This window comes from Onychostruthus taczanowskii, unplaced genomic scaffold, assembly GCF_017590055.1.
Source record: "Onychostruthus taczanowskii isolate IOZ18803 unplaced genomic scaffold, ASM1759005v1 scaffold14, whole genome shotgun sequence".
Taxonomy (NCBI): Eukaryota; Metazoa; Chordata; class Aves; order Passeriformes; family Passeridae; genus Onychostruthus; species Onychostruthus taczanowskii.
Window position 1 is genome coordinate 10,205,319 of NW_024498573.1, and position 21,201 is coordinate 10,226,519.

At 41.9% G+C, this 21,201-nt stretch overlaps 1 protein-coding gene across 1 annotated transcript in view; it reads left to right on the forward strand.

Moving 5' to 3' along the window:
- The window catches only part of FSTL4 (follistatin like 4), a 211,367-nt gene that overhangs the window by 64,279 nt on the left and 125,887 nt on the right, over window positions 1-21,201 (forward strand). The window contains exon 4 of the mRNA XM_041397665.1: window positions 3,845-4,093. Within this exon, the coding sequence (XP_041253599.1) occupies window positions 3,845-4,093 (249 nt within the window). The remainder of the gene's footprint in view (window positions 1-3,844; window positions 4,094-21,201) is intronic.

Sequence of the window (21,201 nt, forward strand, 5' to 3'; positions counted from 1 at the left end):
TTCTGCAATGTGTTTGTCTGTTTGGTCCTAAGTGAAACTAGTGCTTGTCCTGAACTCAACCTTCCTCTGGGAGTTTTGAGGAAGTAAGGAATAGGATTGTATTTGGGAGAGAAGGAAAAAAATCATGTGTGCCTTAGTCTGATCTCTAACACATTTAGTGGTGTGCAAAAGGTAGATGAGGTCCCTGTCTTTAAGAATTAATGCACAGTTAGAGGATGTGCATTCTCCAGCGTGGCAGGAACATCTTAATTTCTTCATTAAAGTCTTGCTTTGAGATGCAAGCAGCCTGTTAAGGAGCATTATGAAATTCCTGAGCTCAGTTATTTTGTGCCTGCACCAAGCTCTTGTCAGTTTTCCACTGGAATTCCAAATTTCTCAGGGGCAACCAGGATCTAATTTGAGAAGTCAAGTGTATTCACAGGTGTATGAGATTGGGCTTCCTCTGCCTATCCTGGCCTTAATGCAGTGTAACACCTCAGACTCTAGCCATGGTGAACCTAGTTAATTAGCGTTGAAGAGTGTCTTGTTTTGCAAGATGACAGAGTTTTTATCTATGTAAATTACTTTCTTTGCAACTAATAAATTGAATAAATTATGCCTTTTCCATGCAGTGCAGTGGGGCTCATAAATACTTTGTGCAGTTAGTTGGTAGTTTCACTTGACTGTCTTTCCCATTTCTTTTTTTAATAATCCTAGTAAGAGTGAGGAATTCAGTCACTTTTAATAGTTCCCAAAAAAGCACTAGAAGGCATGTTTCACAGCTGTGAGCTGCACACCAGTGTCCTGCCTGTGGAATCCACCTTGATGCAGTCAAGGAAAGCCCCTGTCCATGGTGCTGCTGCAGATAAATTGGTTACTTGGATAAGGACAACAGTGCTTGCACAGGCAGACACTGCCTTTCCTCTCCGTTTGCACTGCTCTCTTCTGTTTTACACCCTGTTGCTGTCCTTGCTGGACGGGGGTCCACTGGTCCAGCTGAGTGAGCTTGTGGGGGGCTTTAGTTCTTCAAAGGATTATGCAAATAATAATTGAATTAAAGAGCTGCTGTCAACATTACGAGGTTCTGGCAAAGATAACTGATGTTAGCACTCTGCCTACAGGCACACAGATTTCAGAGTGGACTCGGAGAAGGAGAAGCACATCAGGGTTCCAGAATACTTGAATGTTTCCTTTCTCTCTGTTTGTGGGGTATATTTCTTATCCCCTTACCAAACTAAGCTGTTTAACCAGGAGTTGTCCATCTGGGAACACAGAATAAATTAAACTCTGAAGAAAATGAATAAGGCATAAATATAGCCAGGGTTTCTGGGGTTTTTCCATAGTACCTGGGATAGATGGAGGAAAGATTAAGTATTATATATATTTTTATAAGCTGATTCTTTAACAAATCTTTGATGTATCATTAAAAAACTTTAAAATCCCATTCTAATAAAAATGTTTGTCTTCAGCTATGCAAATTTTGTATTACAAATCAAAATACCAAAAATACTTGAGGCTCTTAACAGGGTTTTTGCTGCTCTCAGGGCAGGGTGCAGCTGTCACCTGCTCAGATGTGACCTGGTGCATTAAATCAGAGCAGTACCTTGAATGAGGAGGAAGCAATAACCTTCAGTGAGATGCATAACACAGTCCTTGGCTGGTGCAAGCTCTGAGAGATCAATTTTTAGTGATCAAGGCAGCCCCCGAAGGTCTTTGCTGCAGTTGTACCTGAATTACATTTATACAGGCAATAATAGCTGCTGAATCTTGATTTTTAAGTAACTTTAATATCAACAATAGTCTCCCAAACACATCTTTTGAGGAACATTGTGATGGAAAAAGGCAAGTGCCTGTGCTGGTGCAGGTCCTGGCACTGAGAGGAGGAGGAAGAGGATTCTGGACCAGAGCTTCCTCAAGTCCTCATCCTTTGGGCTGCTCTGATTTACAGCAGACACTGATAAATAATATGACCTTTACAGTGAGGTCTCCCTGAGGTCATAAAATTTGCATTTCTGAGGATAATTTGCAAAAATTCTGGAACAATTACTGAAGTAAGTAAAGAATACTCAGATACTCCTTTCATGAGCTGTACTTTCTGCACTGCTCAGAGATGCTTTGACCTTCTAGTTTATTACAAGTCAGGAAAAGTCAATATTTCTTAGCTTGCCAAGTTGGAGGAATTTTAATGAGTTATTGAGTCAAATAGGTAATCCTCCAATAACAGACTTTTTTCCCTTTCAGATTTACTGTGATAAAAACAAAGGCTTAATGGGGACCAGGACAAATGGGGTTTTGTTAGAAACTCTTGCTTGTCTCTGTGCACATGCTTTTAACCCCTTGACCACAAGTGGATGAAATGGAGTTTCAACAGTGGGACATGTTGTACTGGCATGAAATGCTGGGCAGGCTGGGGCTGTGTTGATGTTGGCAGGGAACTTAACATGATAAAATGAGATTGAAGTAGCTGGTACTGATGCTTCTCACATCTTTTTTGCATGTGATAAGGGGCTGGATGAAATCTGGTCTGTGCTCCTACATTGAGCTGTTTGCCTGCTGGAAAAATCTTTGAAGGGAAAAGCCCTTAGAAGGTGTACCTTAGGAGGTGTTGTGGCTCCCCAGTTGCTGGAGGGTGTGTTCCACTGGGTGCTGCAGCACATCTGGAGTAGTGCTTGCACTTGAACATCCTCTGAGAGCTGGCACACACCAAAACCTTTCCAAGAGCCAAATCTGCATGTGGTAATTGTAGAGAAAAGGGATTTGCTTCCAAACCATCTTGCTGGTCCAGACTGAGTCCCTGGCTCTGGGGCAGACTGAGTCTGGCTGTTGGAAGGCTGTGCAAGGCTGGCAGTGGGTTTTTGCACAAGGAAAGGTTTGATCCTGGTATAATTGTGCCTTTTGCAATTCCCCTTTGTAATGCTCCACTTCGTGAACTCCAGTTAGTATAGAATGATCTAATTTCCTGAAACTCTCTTCATTGAGAGTAATGCTAATTATTGCTCTGAGTAGTGGCTTGTTTGGAAGTGCCCTGTCCTGTGTGAATTTTAGTAATGTTCTCTGTAAGCCTTTAAGTGAGGAAACTTCAAAAGCAGAAAATGTTATATCACAAAGGCAGCCCTTTTAATAATATCAAAGAGCAGAATAATATTCAGAATAGCACATCCAGTGAATTCTTAAAAGTAGTAAAAAGTTATTTTTCACTATATGTCATTACTCAGAGTGTAGGAATAGGTACTGGTGGTCCCTTTTATGATGACTAGTGTTTTCCCATTTTTCATTCCCCTCAGTGATATTCAGTAAATTCCTTTCTGTAATAGTCTTTCTTTGGGGTTGTTTTTTCAAAAGCTCTCAACAGTTGTTTGCCTGAGCTTTCCTTGAAACCTGTGTGAATTTTAGCCTGGAGGATATTCTGCCTCTGGGTGGGAGCTTCTGGCTCCCAGGGTGAGAGCTGGACTCCAAATGTGCACAGGAGCTGAGTTCTGATGCTTAGGGCACTTCGCTGAGTTGTGTGGCTGGAGTAGCATAGGGTTTCAGAATTCCTTTCTGAATGTAACTCATGGTCAAAGTGTGGGCACTGAAATGCTCTCACTGGGTTTTATTCTGAGCTCTAGTTTTGTGAAGAGCTAAAAGAACAAAGGGTTATGCGTCCATCACTTTCCAGTGAAGCACTTTGGCACAGGCTCAGTGTTGTGATAAGGGAGAGCAGAGCTGGAGGTCTGGGAGTGCAGATCTGAGCACTCTTCAAGCTGCTGCTGTTCAAAGGGGAGCGTTTTTTACCTCCAAAACCTTTGTTGCTCCTGCCAGGGCTGTGCTGCTGCGGCCTGTTGAGGTGAATGTGGCTTACGGTGGCGTTTTCCGCTGTCCCCAGGGCTGCCGGGGCAGGACGGGCTGCGGGCGCCCTGCGAGAGGAGGTCCTGCGGCCGGGGCAGCAGGTGTGTGCTCAACAGGGACACCCAGCAGCCCGAGTGCCGCTGTGTCGAGGACTGCAAGTCCAGCTACATGCCCGTCTGTGGATCTGATGGCAGGTTCTACGAAAATCACTGCCAGCTGCATCGAGCCTCGTGCCTGCAGAGGAAGAAGATCTACGTTATCCACAGCAAGGACTGTTTCTTCAAAGGTAGGGCGTTGTTGAAAATTAATTCTTCTGTAGAGCTTTCATCACTGGTTGTAATCCTGGTAAATGGCTGAATGGTATGTTTTATTTCTAAGAGCTGAATGTTTCAGGGATGATTTATTCCAGGACAGCAGAGAACATACACAATGTTTTATGCAGCTATTAAGCCCCTGAGTGCCATTGCCATGCAAAATGTAATCATACGGGGAACTGGTAAATAATTAACATCACTGTATGCATTGTGTGCACTGTAGTTGTGCTCCTCAATACTTTCTGCTGCTAGTGTAATAACTTTTTACAATCCAATTCATTTGAAAAGGCTTTGAACAAGACAAAGATGTTAAGAAAAAGTAGATGGTATAAACAAAAGTTTGCTGCAACACTGAGAAATGAAAACCTAGTTAGGCAAATGACACAGGCAAAGGAAAGGAGCTGCTTAAATGAAATAAGGAATGGGGATATACTTTTAATAACTTTAAAGACAGTTCTGGTTACCAGTGGGATGCATACATCTGGAGTAGCTCTTTTACTGGTTCAGTAGCAAATTTCATTATCATCCTTGCACCAAAGCCAGTCCCAAATCTTTCCCATTAATATTTTCTATGCCATGTACCATCCTGTCATCAAGGGAGACTGCAGGAGTAGGAGCATGGGATAAAATGGCAGGGAATGGAAGAAGCTGTAAATTATTTTACTTCTAATGAGAGGCCTCATAAAGGGCCTCACTTTAGTATATCTTGAAAGCTCATTGTCAAATATGACTCTGTATACCTACAGGAAGATTTGAGTGGGTTGTTGCAAATATATCCAGTGACATTTACGTGATCAAATATGAAAATAATTCTTTTATCTTCAGCTCACTTAAGCCCCCAAGGAGGTTGGCTGTATCCATCCTGAGTTCTTTGCTAGCATGATGTTAGAAGAGACTATTTAAGAAACAGGAACCCATTTGAAGAGACTTATTAATATGTCCTTGTGATACCCTTTGGAGATAGAACAGCAGTGCCATTCTTGTGTATTGGAGAAGACATTGTGTCTTTTTGTGACTAAATTTTTTCCAGTGGTATGTAGGCGCTGCTTTGCAGTGCACAGCAAAGTTTCATTTGTTCTGAAGATCTGGCTGTGGAGAGGACAACACAGCTGGTCAGAGCATTGATTTGGTGAACACCCTGGGTTAGTTTGTCACAGTCAGCCTCTAAATTTACCAAAGCAAGTAATTAGGATCAATAGACCTTGTAGGAAGTAAATCATGGAAGGGGTCACTCAAAGGCGTATTTCAAGCTCATGATTGTATCAAGGCAAAGAGGGATTTTTTTGCTTATCACATTGAAAAGGAGCATCTAAAAAGGACACTTGTGCCTTGCTCCAACTGCTCTGCTTCTGCCTCTGGCTATCAAGTCAGATCAGGATATGGATCAGGCTGGAAACAGTGTCCATCCCTGAGTAAGGTGCAGGTGGACCTCTGCAGCATGAGAAACCTTGCAAAGAAAGAGAAAATCTTAATTTCAGAGATGCTCAGCAACACCCACTCACTTCAGGGGATTTTCTTCCCCTGACTACCAAAAACAGTCCTTGAGTTTTTCATTCTTGACATCACCCACCTTTTTATGACAGTGTGTCTGCCCTGGGTTTTTATTTGTTCCTTATCACGTATAGTGTTAAAGAAAATTAGTTCTTATTGCAGTAATCAGCCCCTGCAGTGGCTGTATTATGCGTAATGATAGAATGTCACGCTTGAATACTTCCCTGAACACACCATGAAATGATGTCAGAAAGTAGGAGTTTTGTGTCCCAGTTTAAAGTAACCCCCAAACTCTTGCCAGAGAGCACTGCTTAAATCTGCCTTTCAGCGGAATAACAGCTTTATGGAAGGGAAGAAAGAAACAAGCTCACTTCTCTTCCCACGTGAATAAATAAAAATGTACTTCACACCTCTGTCTGCAGAGATAACACACAGAAAAAAGTTTTCCTTAAGTGGGGAATAATCCCACAGAATGGGACTCTGTAGAAATAATTGGCTTCATCCCTTTTTTCTGCCGTGCAGTTCCTGAGTAACCTTCTGTGTATTGCTCTGTTTACTGGTACTTTAGTCTCCTATTTCTAAATCAAGAATGATGGAGGTTTCTCTTAAATCAAAATTTTCCATCAGCAATTAAGGTATGGGTTTTTAAACACCATTATAAATGTAACATGAAATGTTAAGACTTTGACCTTTAAGGTGAAAAATCACAGAATCCCACAATGGTTTGAGATGGAAATGACCTTAGTGAGCCTCCTGTTCCAGCCCCATTGGTGTGGTCAGGGACACCTTGCACATGTTCTCTGTTTGCTTTCGATCAAGTAGATAATTCAATTATTTGGGTACAGCCAGGCTGAGGAGTAGGCTGCTTCATGGTTTTTGTCCCTGTTGACTTGTTCAGTTAAGATTTAAATTCCTGTGTAGAGCTGAGGGACACTGCAGGCTGTATGTTTGTGTGTGTACTCTGCCAGTTTGCCCAGTTATCAGTGGCAAACTGGATGGACTTAAGGTAAGACAGAGATCAAATATCCTGATTCTGCTTTGGCTGAGCTAGGCCTATCCACAGTAAACTGACAATAAAGCAAACAGCAGAGATTTGTTTTCTTTTGTGTATTTTGGGAAAGGATTTTTTGATCTTTTAGCATATTTATCAGATGTGAAGTGCTTTGTAAATACTAGTGGGTAGCAGATACTCCTGTGCAAGTAGAAACATTTGCATTTTGTACCAGCAGCAGTATTAGGAAGAGCAGAAGAGAATTTGTCCCTGGGAAAATGACTGATTTCTCCTTGGCCCAGCCTGGAATAAAATGGCTCCTTGAAATCTTGAGAGTCTAAAACATTGAGAAACTTGTGGAAATGTGAATGAAGCAACGAGAGATCTCAGCAGAAGTGATCTCCCCAGGCTTTCTCCTTCAGCCTCTATTGCAGCTCAGTTCCCCACACACAAAACTATAAATGCAGTCCCTTTTCCTCAGCTGATAAAGGAAATAGGTGGGAAATTTCACTTGGGAGTTTGAAGTCACAAGGGAAATACTGTGAAGCAGAAGTCCTAAACTCAGATCTCAGGAGAAATGTCAATCCCACTCATAGCTGTTCACATTCTGCTTGATCTGGTTGTCCTTCCTAGTGTGAAATGCAGTTTGGTTTTCCCATAGGAAAATGTTCTATTTAGGACTTTTCTACCATGTGGCAGGTTTTTTTCATTTTCTATGTTTTCACTATTTTGTGAGTTTCTGTAGTCATTTGATTGGGGTGTTGGTGATTTTTACTGGGTCAGAATATACATAAATATAAAAGTGCTTTTACTGTGTGCTGAACTGGTGAGGGAGAAAGTTTTTCTTCCCCAAAAGCTCTCCCAATAGTTATGAAGACTGGAAAGATAGCTGTGCTCATAATGACAATTGTCCCACAGACGTCCAGAATGAGCACTTGGCCTGAAAATGTTCCTATTTGAACAAATGCCTTGGATAATGAGGTTATATCATTTTAACACAGTATTTTGGACTACGTTTTGCTTTTTCATAGAAGTTGTCCCCTTTTTTTCCACTGCTTTTCATTTTTCTTTCCTTTTGACTGTCTACACCCACTCTGTCTCTTCCCTCACTTTTCTCTTATTTTTGGCCAGAGATAGCTGTGCAGATACTGTTCAATAATTTTTCTTCCCTTACCTTCTCCCTTGCACCAGAAACATCAGAGCAATGCACTTCCCTAGCAGTTTGCATACGTTAGAGAAATTCTGCTTAGATATCTACTTTTCCATTTTCAGGATTTAGGAGTCATTTTCCCCTTCCTTTCTTTCTCTTCCTGCTTTTTTTCTGCTTGATCAGCAATCTCAAAGCTCTTGTGCATCAGCCAAGCCCTTGCTAGAGGGAGGCAGCCATGTTTGCTTGCTTGAGCTCATTCCTTATTTTCTGTGGTTCTGACACCCTCTTTTTATCCAGGTGGATTGGGTTCTTTATAAAAAGCTCAGCTTTTCTTGCCAGGCTGTACAGCAGCTTCGTGCTGCAGCTGGTCAGACTGAGTTTGTGCTCCAGCATGAATTCAATCCAACATAGCTGACCAAATTCTTGAACTTCCCATTATGTAAATGCACTATACCTATGTTGACTACTTAATATAATTTTTTTGTCCCTTTGGTCCACTTGTACCAAAGCTCTAATTTTATGAAATCTGACAGAATTTTATGCAGAGAAATGGTGTGCTGTAAAAGCATGTTCATGTCTGGTATTCCAGTTCCATTTTCTTCCTTCCTTCCTTCTCCGCTGAAATGTCAATATTAATTTTTCAATAATTTTGTCCCATTGCTTAAAATATGTCTTTTTTTTTCTTTTAAGCAACTATCTGGGAGTAATTTTCCTCCTTATACAAGGTCGTTTCTTGTCCCATAGTAAATCATAATTTTGTACATATTTTGTACAGAACTTTAAAAGAAATCTCTGTGGAAAACCACCTGCCTTTCTCCTTTCTGTTACACACACACAGTCCCACTGTTTGGTTTGCGCCTTACACTGTTGCTCAGAACAATATTTCATGCCATGAATTTATATATAAAGTTTTCTGGAGTGTGCATGCCTGTGTGCAGGGTTGCTCTGCATGTGCACACGTGTGGGTGTTTGCACACTGATAGAGCCAGAATAATGTGTCCTCTCAGGACATTTATGCACAGGTAGTGTAGCAGAGGATGGAACCTGGATCTTCATGGAGAGAATGAGAAGCAAAGGGCACAGCTGAAACCAGATGTTCAGTTTGGTGTAAGGAGATGGCTTTCCCTTGGAGACTGCTTGTGTGCTGGGACAGCCTGCCCAGTGCCCTCTCCATCTCTGGGAGCTTTCAGAACCTGACTGTGAACAGCTCTGAGCAACCTAGTCTGACCTGCACTAAATGTTTTGATGGAAGCCTCTTCCAGCCCATATCATCCCATAATCTTATGATTCCATGACCTTCGGTAATGGCATCTTTCATTTTCAACCACTCTTATCTTTCTTCCAGTTCTCAAAAAGATTTTTTTCTAATTAAGGAAAATGATAATCTTCTGCATGTTGTCAGAAAATTTTCTATGCTTGAATGTAAATAAATTACAAACCTGGGAAAAAAAAACCAAACAAGCAGCTGATAACTTGTATCACTGCAGTAATCTCAAATACATATGAATTCAGCCTCGGGTGCTGGTGGTTTATTTCCTCTGTACTTTATTTGTTGTCCATGTGTTAGTTCTGTGCTTTGTTACTTCCAGAAGTAATTTGTTCTACGGAATAGCATTTCAAAACATCTCTGGGAAGGTGTTGAATGTTTTGCTCATTATGTGCTTGCAGAACAGGCAGACCCGCTCCATTGCTGGTTTGCAGGCTGGAAGGAAATCTACTCCATTTAACACTCTCTATCTTTCCAGCTGGAAGAATTCTGAGTGTGAACTAATGGCACTTTTCCCAGCTGGCAATTAATATTTGCCGGTTTAACTTTGCAGCAGTGCTGCCAGACTGCTCCGGTGGCAGCGAGCTGGGAAGGGGCGGCTGGCAGGAAGGCAATTAATCCCTGCTGGAGGAGGCTGGGGGCTTTGACATGGAGGTCAAGCCTCTAATGATCATTTCAGTGTCCAGTGTAAACATATTAGGAGTTTAAAGTGTTATAAAGAGAGATAAGTGCTATATAAAATGAAGGAATGTGTTTGCTGTCAGTAGAGCCGATACAGTTCTTAATAAACTGAATTCCAGAGGGATTCCTTTCTATTCCCGCACTGCCTTTTCAGCTCCCTCCACTTAGTCTTTTGGGGAGGGATCAATTTTACCTGGCTTTTCAGGCTGACTGCTCTTAAATGTGATTTATAGCTTTACACCTAATAAACAGACTGCATCAATCTTTGGGGTAAATTATGGAAATTCCATTGATTTGTGTGATGATACGAACAAGGGACTGCTAGTCTGCTCCTAGCTTTGGTAATAGAAATTTTCTAGGAATAGCTTTAAGATCTTGAAAAGTATTTTCCATTTTAAGAGAAAATTGAATGCTTACATTCCTGAAATTCATGGAAGGGAAATCTTGGCTAACAGTCAGTTGTGAAACTCCCTGGTATAGGTGGGCTTTCACTGGATTAAATTAAATTAAATGCCAATAACAAGAGTGGAGAAAGTCTAGGCATAAGAAAAAGAATCAAAAATAGCAGAGATCCTAAAGAAGTCTAACAAAAAGAGATCTTTAATTACATATTAGTAATAGAAAACCTTTGCTGAGGACCTCATGGCCATAATGGGAATCCCACAGATGAGAGGGAAAGTGGGACTGGAATACTGCAATGGACACTGAATTTGACATGGTCAATCAAAAGATGAATTATGCCCACTGGAACTCCTCACAGCAGGGCCATTACCTGCTTTTGCTTGGCCAAAAAAAAATCTGTTTCCCTGGTGCTGGGACTCTGCACAGACCAGTGACAGATTTTAGTTGCAGTCAGTAAAGCTGAAATCGAGGAACACACACCATGGGTGAGGCTAGTGGAAAAAGCGATGTTATCTGATGTGATCCCTATCCAGCATTCTTGGTGTTTTTATAGCTCCAATTTGAGGCAATGGCCATTTGGGCAGTGCAGGAGTAACTGTGATGTGTCTTTTTATTTTTTAAATATGAAATTGTGTAACATTTGCCTAGAACAGTCATGACCGTGACCCCCGTGAACAGTTTTATTTGGTGGCTGTTATCTTATCTTATTTAGGGCCCAGTCTATTAATCTTCTCCAGTTACCAGTCTTGATGTGTATGGCCATAATATCTCCCATAAAACCAAAAAGCTTCATATTATGTATCAGCTAGTGAACAAAGGAATTAAAGGCTATTTCAGCTGCAGTATTAACATCTTGAAAAAGAAAAGTGAGAATTAATCTTTCTAATTTGTTTTCCCCTTGTAACTGGAGTCACTGAAGCCCATGGTTAATGGAATGGGCAGCTGGAGGACCATGCCAGCACTGTGTAGCCATCTCTGCCCTCCATGAATGTAAAGTACGAGAGGAACTGCTTACATGTTGAAAATAGAAAAGCTCAGCCTAAATCTCCATGTGGAGGAAGACAATGCTGGCATGAGGTGGACTCAGTTTCAAGCACCCCAAGTTTCGGCTTCATGTTCTTGAGGGCCAGGAAATGAGATTAGGGAGCCATCTGCTCCAAGCCTGGGCCTGCTAAACCTTCACTGCAGTGCTTTCAGGAAAGCTGAGAGGTGATAATGAAGCTTTTTTTGAAGCACAGCCTTAGCAGTTGTGATGGGGGACGGAGCAGAGGAGGAGGATGAAGAACCAAATTAAAGTGTGTGGGAAGAGAAGCAGGGAGGTGGTTTGTATTTACCAGTGGAAGTTCTTGTGCCAACTTTGGTGCTGCTTTCTGCAACACTCTTTATGTCAGGGGGTGTTTGTCTTTCTTTTTTTGTCTATTTTTGTGTGCTCTTTGCATCTGACACGTGCTCATTGAGATTTGGTGGCAGGCTGAACTCATTGCGTCCACATCGCTTTTCTTTGCAAGTCACGTTCATGTTTATTGTACATTAATTTTGGAGCTCAAAACATACTTAAATATTGAAGAGCCTTATGTAGGAAAAGTTTTTGCTTTTTTTAGTGTGTTAAATTTAATCTTAGCTCTCACCATTCCGTCAGCGATTTTCCAAAATGCTCTAAGTGGTGTAAAACTGGAGAAATGCCAGCAAAGTGGGGCATTACAAAGTCATGATTAAAAAGTGACACATTTACTGAGCTCCTGCATTGCTGAAGCTCTCACAGTCCTGAAAAGAGCTTGGATGCTCAAAAGTTTATCTGCTTTTTTCCCCAACTCAATTATCTTAAAGGTCTTTTTCCAAACTAAAATATTCCATGAAGTTTCTACATCCATAGTTTTCCCAGTGGAAGGAAAGGCTAGCACATGCCAAATAATTTTAAGTTAATGACAACAAATGCTGTAATACTTTTGAATTCACCTTTATTTCCCTAAAATTACATAAATTTTACCAATAAGAAAAATTGCTGACTTGCTTAAGGCCCCCACAAGTCACCTTTTGAAAAGCAACATGCAGCTTGATGCCAGGGGACTCTCCATAGGACACCTCCAGCTCTGTGCTGAGACAGGGGCCAGGGAAAACCTTAATTTCAGAATAAACAAAAAAGTTCCAAACCTGAGAGATAGAGAGATTGCATTAAATGAAAACTGAAAAGGTTAAAAGGTAGAGATGAGCATTAAAGATTAGGATGATTAGATCATGGTAAAGGGCGCTGGAAGCTGAATGAAGGAAAACAAATGGCTGGAATAAATTTTGGGGCTGGGGGGACTGAGGCAGGGAGATTTAGAAGTGCTTTAAAGATAAAAAGAACTGATTAAAATAGCTGATTAAAAGCTATTCAGCACAAATGCTAATTTTTCTGGGTGCTCAGTATAAAAATCCGTGGAGCAAATTGAAATTCTGAGTGCCTGGGAATACCAACGGGCTGGATGCTGCAGATTCAATTAGGTAGCTGCAAGGAAAAAGTTGGTCCAGCATCCCCCAGCCTTCACTCCCTTCCTGCCTCTGTCCACCAGGATTTAACAGGCAGTTCTTGCTAATATGCTTGAGAGGACTGAATCCTACCAGAGATGTCCTGAAGTCATGGGAATACTAGTTAAAATGAGCACTCCCCAGCACGGGGTGCTGATAAAGCCCATTGTAATTTCCCAGTTGCTTTTTTGCATGTAGAATTGAAGCTGTTCTCTCGTCAGGGGCTCACAGAGTGCCAGGGGAGAGGTTATCTGCCTTTGCTTGCCTGCTTGAAGTGGAACTGCTCCCACAAATAATAAAACTTGTCATGGGGAGGTAATGAGTGATCTGCCAGATTTATTCTGTCTGCTCATGCCTTGAGAGCTCTTTGGGTAGAATTTTTTTTTTTTCCTGCTAAAAATCCTATTAATAGAGATTAATGTCAAATATAAAGTACATAGTTAATTATCAGTGCAGTTGTAGGAATTGGGGGTGGGGTGGGGCAGTGTGTAGGAGCATCACAGAATCATCATTGACTACTTTGGGTTGGAGGGGACCTTCCAGTTCATCCAGTTCCAGCCCCCTGCCATGGGCATGGACACCATCCCCTATCCCAGGCTGCTCCAAGCCCCATCCAGCCTGGTCTTGGATGCTTCCAGAGATGGGGCAGCCACAGCTTCTCTGGCCACCCTGTGCCAGGGCCTCACCACCCTCACAGGGAAGAATTTTTTCCTAATATCCCATCTAACCCTGCTTTCTGACAGTGTGAAGCCATTCCCCCTTGTGCTGTCATTGCTAGTGGAGGGATGGGTGCTGTGCTGGAGGGGTCTGTGCCCCATCCCTTTGCCCAGGGCAGGTTCAGGTGGTGCTGGTGCAGTCCAGGGTGCAGCATTCAGCCATGGATCACACAGTGCAGGCACCAATTGTCTGCCTCCTGCCTGTAGATCAGCACTGCCGCTCTCGCTGGCACCTTCCTGCGGGGTCTGCTCTGCTGCTGGAGTCTGCATGCAAATCCCATTGCCGCTAATTGAATGGGGATCAATCACAAATTAAGGAGTAAGAGGAAGGTTTCCAGGTGACATTTAAATAGAAGGCCTTTACGGATAATATTTTGAATTTTCCATCAAAGTGTCCTAGAATGCTTTACAAAGATTAATGAATTAGACCTCACAACACCTTTGCATGCCAGGAAAATAGTAATCCACCCACTACAGAGGAGGAATTGCAGTCTGGAGGAGAGCCAGTGACTTTCTCAAGGTCATAGAAAAAAACATCAGAACTCATGCTAAATGATCCCAACCCTAAGTACCTTGTCCATGTAAAATCCCCTGGCTGGTTTCTCTGTAGGTTTTGGCAGGGGTGAAGGAGGAGTATGGCTGGGCCAGGGCTCCAGAACACAGAATCCTTGTGCCCAGGCAGGGATGAAACTAGTGGTGAGTGGTCCAAAGAGGAGAGTTGTGCCTGGAAGGGTGGGATTGTGCTGTCCTTGGCACAGCATCTTTGAAAGTATCTGGCTGCTGTCCTGGCATGAAGAGCTGACCCATGTTTGGATTTACAGCTCTGGAAGGGAAAGGAAATACAGGAATTACACAAGTTTAACTGCAGCCTCCTCATCTCATAATGGTCTTGGTGAAAAAGATATCCCCATGGTAATGAGCCCATGTGATGGAGTAAAACAGAGCTTGGTCTCTTCTGCTCTTTAAGTTAAAAACTGAGAAGGAATGAGCCATGCAATGGAGAGGGAGCTCACAATTGAAATGTATCCAAGTATTTAAATATTTAAATGTAATATTTGTAGTAAAAAGTTGATCGGTGTGATGTGTCCAAAGGAAGACATTTTTATTTACCTTTTGAATGAGGGCTGTTTGCACTGCAACAACCTGATGGGCTGAACAAAGGCTCGCCTGGAAGAGTTTGCTGTGGGGTACGTGGGGTTTGTCTTCCTGCAAGAGACTGCAGTCTCCTGTCAGGATCTCTCAGGGCTTTCCTCTTCCTTCCTTGCTTTTAATCTGCCACACCAGCAATTTAATTGAGAGTTTTGCTGTTTTTCAGGAGTAATGAGGGGGATTTTATTTTTCAACTTATTTCAAATTTCAGTATGAAATTTTAGCGGGGTTTTATGTATTAATCCTTATTTACCTGTGCTGGCACAGCAGCTCACCAGGAGGTTTTGTGGCAGGTTTGGAGATCTTGGTGCCTTATGGTCCCCCTGCAGTGTTTGGAGATGTAAAAGAACCCTGAGGGCACAGGACAATCTTGCCCAACACCAGCCAATCTCCTCACCAGAGTTTTTCCACTGGAATCCATGGTGCTGAATGCTAGTCATTGCTATAGGTTGTTTTTTTTTTTTTTTTCATTTAATCTAGAGCAAGCCAAATACTGTGCAAACACTTGTGGTGAATATTTAGTTGTATTGTCACATGTAGGCATTTTGCTGTATCCATGGCCCTGTAGTTTGCTATTCATGAATATTTTAGCAAATTGGTTTACTAACAGGAGTGTTGCCTGGAAGCAAATGTTCCTGAATATTTGTAGAAAAGCAGATTTAACTTTGGGTTTGCAGTTACTTGCTGTGGGAGCATTATCTAAGCCCCATCTTAATGCTCCTCTGGGAGGACCAGCATAGCCAATTAAAGCAAATCTTGTTTGGAAATGCGATTCTCATAACCTGCCCATGATAAACTGATATAAGGAACTCTATCTCTGTATTCAGACTGACAGACAGCTGGATCAACCATGTGCAGCTCAACCTTGGCACAGCACCTGGGTGCCCTGCAGATAAACTGGAAGCAATAACAGCATTTCTTGAGGGCTTGCAGGAATCTCTGATATTTCATATGATTTTTGGATCAGAGCTGTGCTGAGGGAAAGATTTAGAAATATATATTTTTGGTTGGTGTGTCCCATGTAATGTGTAAGTTTTTGAAGGGTAACTCTACTCTGGGTTCTGCTGCATTCTTCTGGCTTGAGTTGTAAAACAATCTTGAAAGAAAATTGCTGCGGTGCTGTTTTTATATGGCCAGTGTTCAAGCAGCTACACTTGAATTCCAGAATAACTAGAAAAAAAAAAATACCTGAGCTGAGCATCAATAGCTGCTCAGCTCAAGGACTGCAGGTGCTGTGGGCTGCACAGGGGCTGTGGCAGTGCAGGATGGGTGAGTGTTACGTGTTCAGGGGCTTGAAGGGAGGGGAGAGACCTCGGTCCCTCGGAGTAGAGCACCATCTCTGTCTCCAGCACTCCATTGTTTGAGCTGTACAGACATCATCACAGTACTGTGTGGTGATGGAGCTGCTCTTTCCTGTGCACTCAATGCCATCAGTGAGGACAGAGATTGGATTTTAGGAAAAAATTCTTCCCTGTGAGGTTGGTGAGGCACAGGTTGCCCAGAGGAGCTGTGGCTGCCCCATCCCTGGAAGTGTTCCAGGCCAGGCTGGGTGGGGCTTGGAGCAACCTGGGATAGTGGAAGGTGTCCTTGCTCTCGGCAGGGTGTTGGAATTGGATGAAATGAGCTTTAAGGTCTCTTTTGATCCAAACCATTTTGTGATGACTCCATGAAGTTGTGCTCACAGCGCTGCACCTCTCCACCCATGGCTTCCCACTCCTTTCCCATTCGTTCCTTCCAATTGTTACCATCAGACCTCATCCTTCACCCTCCAGTAGGCATGTGCAAGATGTGCCCATTTTCTTGAGAGTTTTTGCGTTAGGAATGGATTCCCATAAGCAGAAACTCAGGAGTCAGCCTATCTAAATGCAGCTGGTACAGCCCTTACAGCATTTTGGAAGAGCTCTGCATCCAGCATTTAAGTGAGGTGCTCAGCACATCTGGAAAACATCTGTCTGAGATTAATAATTTGGCATTGTCATTCTTGGAGGGGAGTGTAAAACAGGGCCTTGTGGAAAATGCTTAATACTCCTGGACCCGTTGTGTTTTGTGTTAATGGGGAAATGGCTTGTTAGGTCCAAACTGACTGGCAGAAAATCTTGCTGAAGCTGTACAGTGTTGAGGAAGGAAAAGGCTGTTAAGGCTAAAATTTCAGCCTCTCTGAACCCAGTAGATTCTGGCTGCATTTTTACTGGAACAAAATTGAAAGCTAATGAAGGCATTTGGTGGCCCCACACTGGCTTTCAGCTAGCTTTTATTTTACATAATGAGTTGGGGAAAATTGGAGTGCAGTTACTCTGGGCTCACTTTAGAAACGTGAACAGGTTGCAGGCTGCTGTTCTGGGCTCGTCAGTTATAGCTAATTCCTTTGGCTCTTTTAAAACAGAAATGCTTTGTTTTCCTTTGCAAAAGGTGGCACAGGCAGCTACAACCAGCCCAGGAAAATCATTGGAGCCCTACCCTCCTGAGCAATTCTCTCCCAAATCATTCTGGCCTGATGGGATTTTTTCAGGTTTTTATTTTAAGTCACATTTCATCACTTTCTTAAATTGATGGCAATTTCCCAATAGATCAAATTTCTTCAAATTGCTTCTTTTTATGTTTTCAGAAACACTGTGTCTCTTTAATTTTAATTTTTTTTAAATTTTCTGCACTGGGCTGAGGGCATTTTCATAATGTTATGTGAACAGACATCTCTTTTTTTATTTCTTTCATCTTTTCAATCTTGGTGCATTTATCTACTTAACACTTCCTTGCAGTCAAGATGAAGAATTGGAGAAGTGTTAAAGAAATACTTCATTATCCTGTTTGATACTGTTGCACACATGAATGTGGATCTAGTTCGTACTGACATCTCATCTGTACTGCCTTGTTCACACAAGTGGAAGTCTGGTAACCTGAGCTCAGGGAATGCTATCCTTCTGAAGTTAGGTTCCCATTGGCAAGTGTTCTGTTGCAATAACTTAGTATCATGAAGATAACTTACTTTTACTGACACTAACATACATAAAATACTAAGAATATTTAGAAAAGAAGCAGTATCAAATCCCCAAATCTCATATTCCTCCTCTTTGGAAAGGCTCCAGAGAAAGCCATTGTCCCCAACAAGGAGCTGGAGAACTCTGACATTTCAAAGTCATCAGGTAGAATTACTGCATCCCCAGATGTCTTTAACCTGTTTACTGACATTTCATTCACATCATCTCATAATGTTCATTGGATCAGAAAACAGCCTGGAGCCACATTTGCAAAATGCTTCATGAAATGTTTTAATCTGGGAATGTGAAAGCATTGTATAGAATAAGGTATAGGCTACTTGAGTGGGATATCATAGTTCTTGATTATTTTTTTTTTAAAGCTTCTGTGGTTTTCCCCATTTGTTTGTTATTCTAATTTTCCCCTCCTTTTGGTCACCAAGCAGACATTTCAGCACTCCCAGTGTCAGGCAGGAGGCTGCCATGCTCTTTGATGGGATTTCCTAGCCAAGCATAAACTGAAGTCAGCCTGTGAGAAGTGCAGTGATCCTGACAGATATTTTTAGCCATATTTTAGGTGCCTGTGTAAAGGGGCTGGTCAGTCAGAACACAGAGCTCAGCATTGCTGCTGGAGCCCCAGTCAGGAAAGGTAAACTGCAAGTGGAAGCTGGAATTTAAAAAATCAGTGCAGGGCAGAGGAGAGCATCAGCAGTGGAAGGATCAGGTCACTCAGGGTCTTCCTCAGCTGCATCCTGAAGCATAAAAATCCTACAGTGGCTTTACCCAAATTCAGAAATGTGCCTGATGGCAACAGGCATCTGCAATCAATAAATTCAGAGGGAGCTGGGAATAGGATTATGAATGTTTGTTGTTTTCAAAAAAGAAATACCAATTTTTAATTAAAATGTAGGAAGAGCATTTTTAGGGGCATTGGAAATTATATTCCAGCACTGCAGGTGGCTGTTGCTTATTGTATCCTTTGGCAGGACTGTCATGGCTTTTGAATTATGGCATTGGAAAACCTTCTAAAAACCTGCTCAAAGAAAGGTAAAAAAAACAATCTAATTTAGTGTGTTGAAGAAAATACTTAACAGTCTTGTAGAAATAATGGTCTAATTAACAGTCTTGGTCTGTATGAGCTTTTAAGTGATCAGCTGCTGTCTAAAGCCAAGCCAGGTGAGGTTTATCCCTCTTGAGACAGTTCAAATACTGAGTAAACAGGAGCTTTATTTATGAATTATTTCCTCTGATAAGTCCTGCCTTTCTATGCTGCATGAATTTGTGCATGTTTCTAAGATACATGTTAGCACTCAAGTTCATTTTTTTTAAGTTTAAAACAAAACAAAAAAAAATATTATTTATATATATCTTCTACTCTGACATTAATGGTAAGTACTGTGATCTCAGAGGTTTTTTCCAGCCTTAATAATTCTGTGATTCTATGTGAGGAAGCTCCCAAGCACTTTGCAAGATGTTGGTGTTAATTTTCCTTCATTATTGCATTTGTCTCGATGCTTATTAGAGTAGGAAAAAACAGCCCCTCAAATGTTTCATAACAAAAAGCACAGAGCAAGTAAAACAGCAGCTATTGATTTATTGCTGTTGTATTTCCATCATCAGCTTAAAATGACCTTTTATGATGAAAGCACGAGCCCAATGATGGAAAGAGCTTTTTGTCAAGAGCAGTTTTTGGTAGGAATTTAGTACCTGTAACAGATAGAAACTGGAAGGAGAATTTTTCCCCGATGTGCCTTTTAGTTCTTTGAATTCTCCCCAAGTTTCAAAAGCAGCAAGGAGCTGGAAGGATGATGGGTGACACAAGCAGGTTTTTGCACTGTGGCTCCCTGCTCCCTCTGGCTTCTATAAAAACTCATTCTGCTCCAGCCCTGCACTGCTGATCCTTACAGCAAAAGGTGCAGACAAATGGAAAAATGGATTTTGTTAGTGTGAAATTTGCCATGCCCCTATTTTAGGTTGATTTACACTTCTCTGTATATTATTTGTGTGATGGGGGCTCAGCAGTTTCAATGCAAGACCAGGCTGAAGTTTTGGTCTGAGGGATTTAGGATCTCGATCGGGGATCGCGGCCACTCTGTCAGGCAGCTGGCATGAGGTGTGCAGTGCAAGGCACCAAATAAAGACAAAATAGGCTGGTTTTTTTTCTTCTTGGGTGTTATAGAGCCATTTTCAGCACACTGTTTTGAAGAAATTATGATTAATTTGGTATTTTAATTAGTTGCTAAATAGTTCCCTGCTTGATCACGCTAATTACTTTTTCCTAATGTATTCTGTCTTCATCCAAGGGAGAGCCTGTGTCAGTGCTGGCTGCAGCTTCCCAGGTCTGCCTGTGCCACTGGAGAAAAGACCATGGGAATGGGCTCTCTCTTCTGCTTCCTCATTTTTACATTCAATTCCTTGTGTGGATTTATGCGCTATAATTTTTTTCCTTTAGCAATTGACTTATAAGCATCAAGATGAGTAGTGGAGACTTTGCATTCTGAAAACAAGCTCTTCTCTGCAGCTGTGTTTCCACCTGGCTCTCAGGTTAAGGGCCTGAGGGCACCAAGGGGCTTTTTTACTGGTTTTCTGTGGATGCTGCTCCCAGGTGTGGTGGTCAGATGTTCTAAAGAGCAGCACCAGGAGACAGGACAGTCATCTTGCTTCTGCAGAGCCAAGGCAACACTGAATAGGTGCCATGCTTTGAAGGAAAACCTTTTAGTTCTAGTTTCATTAAGTAATTTCCCCTAAAAACAGCACTGTAAATGAATACCTCAGTAATAAGTACATTGTTTTAAACCAAAATTAAATTAAAATAATTAAAGACCACAAAATCAGGTTGAAAACTGAGGGGAACTGCAGCCCATAAAAAAAAAAAATCTTGTCTTGAAAGATTTAAGTCAATGCAAGAAGGAATTCTCTGCATGAATAAACTGTAATAATTTTTAAATAATTGCTGTTAACACTTTTGGTGACTACCTAAGTACACGCTGACATATGGTGTGTCAGCATGAAGCACTGATTTAGAGTTTGATGTTCTATACCAGTTTTCAAGCTGCTAGATGTAAGCTGGAGGAAGCGTTATGTAAGCAGACAGGTGGCAAGGATTCAGCAGCTTGGTCAGCAGGTGGGATTCTGGCCTGCTGCTCACCATGGAAAACCCATGCTTTCCTCCTACCTCATTGACCTCTTTTCCCCATCTCCACCTTTTTGGGGATTTTTTTAATTTTTTTTTTTTTATTTTGCCACTTTTTTAAGCATCCTTTGCTTTGCTGGGGGAGCACACCCAGCCCAGCTGGGGTCTTTGAGGCCCTACAGCTCTTCATAAGGCAAAAATCAAAATTTCCTTACAAGACAAGGGAGGAGGAGGAAGAGTAGGAGGCACATTCTCCTTTTATGCCAATGAAAAAGCTTCTAAAAGCTGCAGGTGAGCACTGCAAACCAGCTCTGTGAATTTTGCAACTTAAAAACATCCTATTTATTGTTCTTAAAAGCATGTACATTTTCCTCTGTGAGTTCCAAAGCGTGCCTGCTTCAATAACCCCCTTTATGTACATTTTGTGTAATTTCTTGCTGCGACAGTTGCAAGTGAAGATGCTCAGAGCTGTCTTTGGAAGCTTCATCAGCCAGCTTTTGAAAAGGAAACACTGGCACTTTTCCCAATTTTCTGCCAGCTGTTGGAAACAACCTCCAAAAGGCCAAACTTGTACCTAGTCTGTAAAAGTTTCCAGGTAGGAAATCTGAGTGATACAAGGA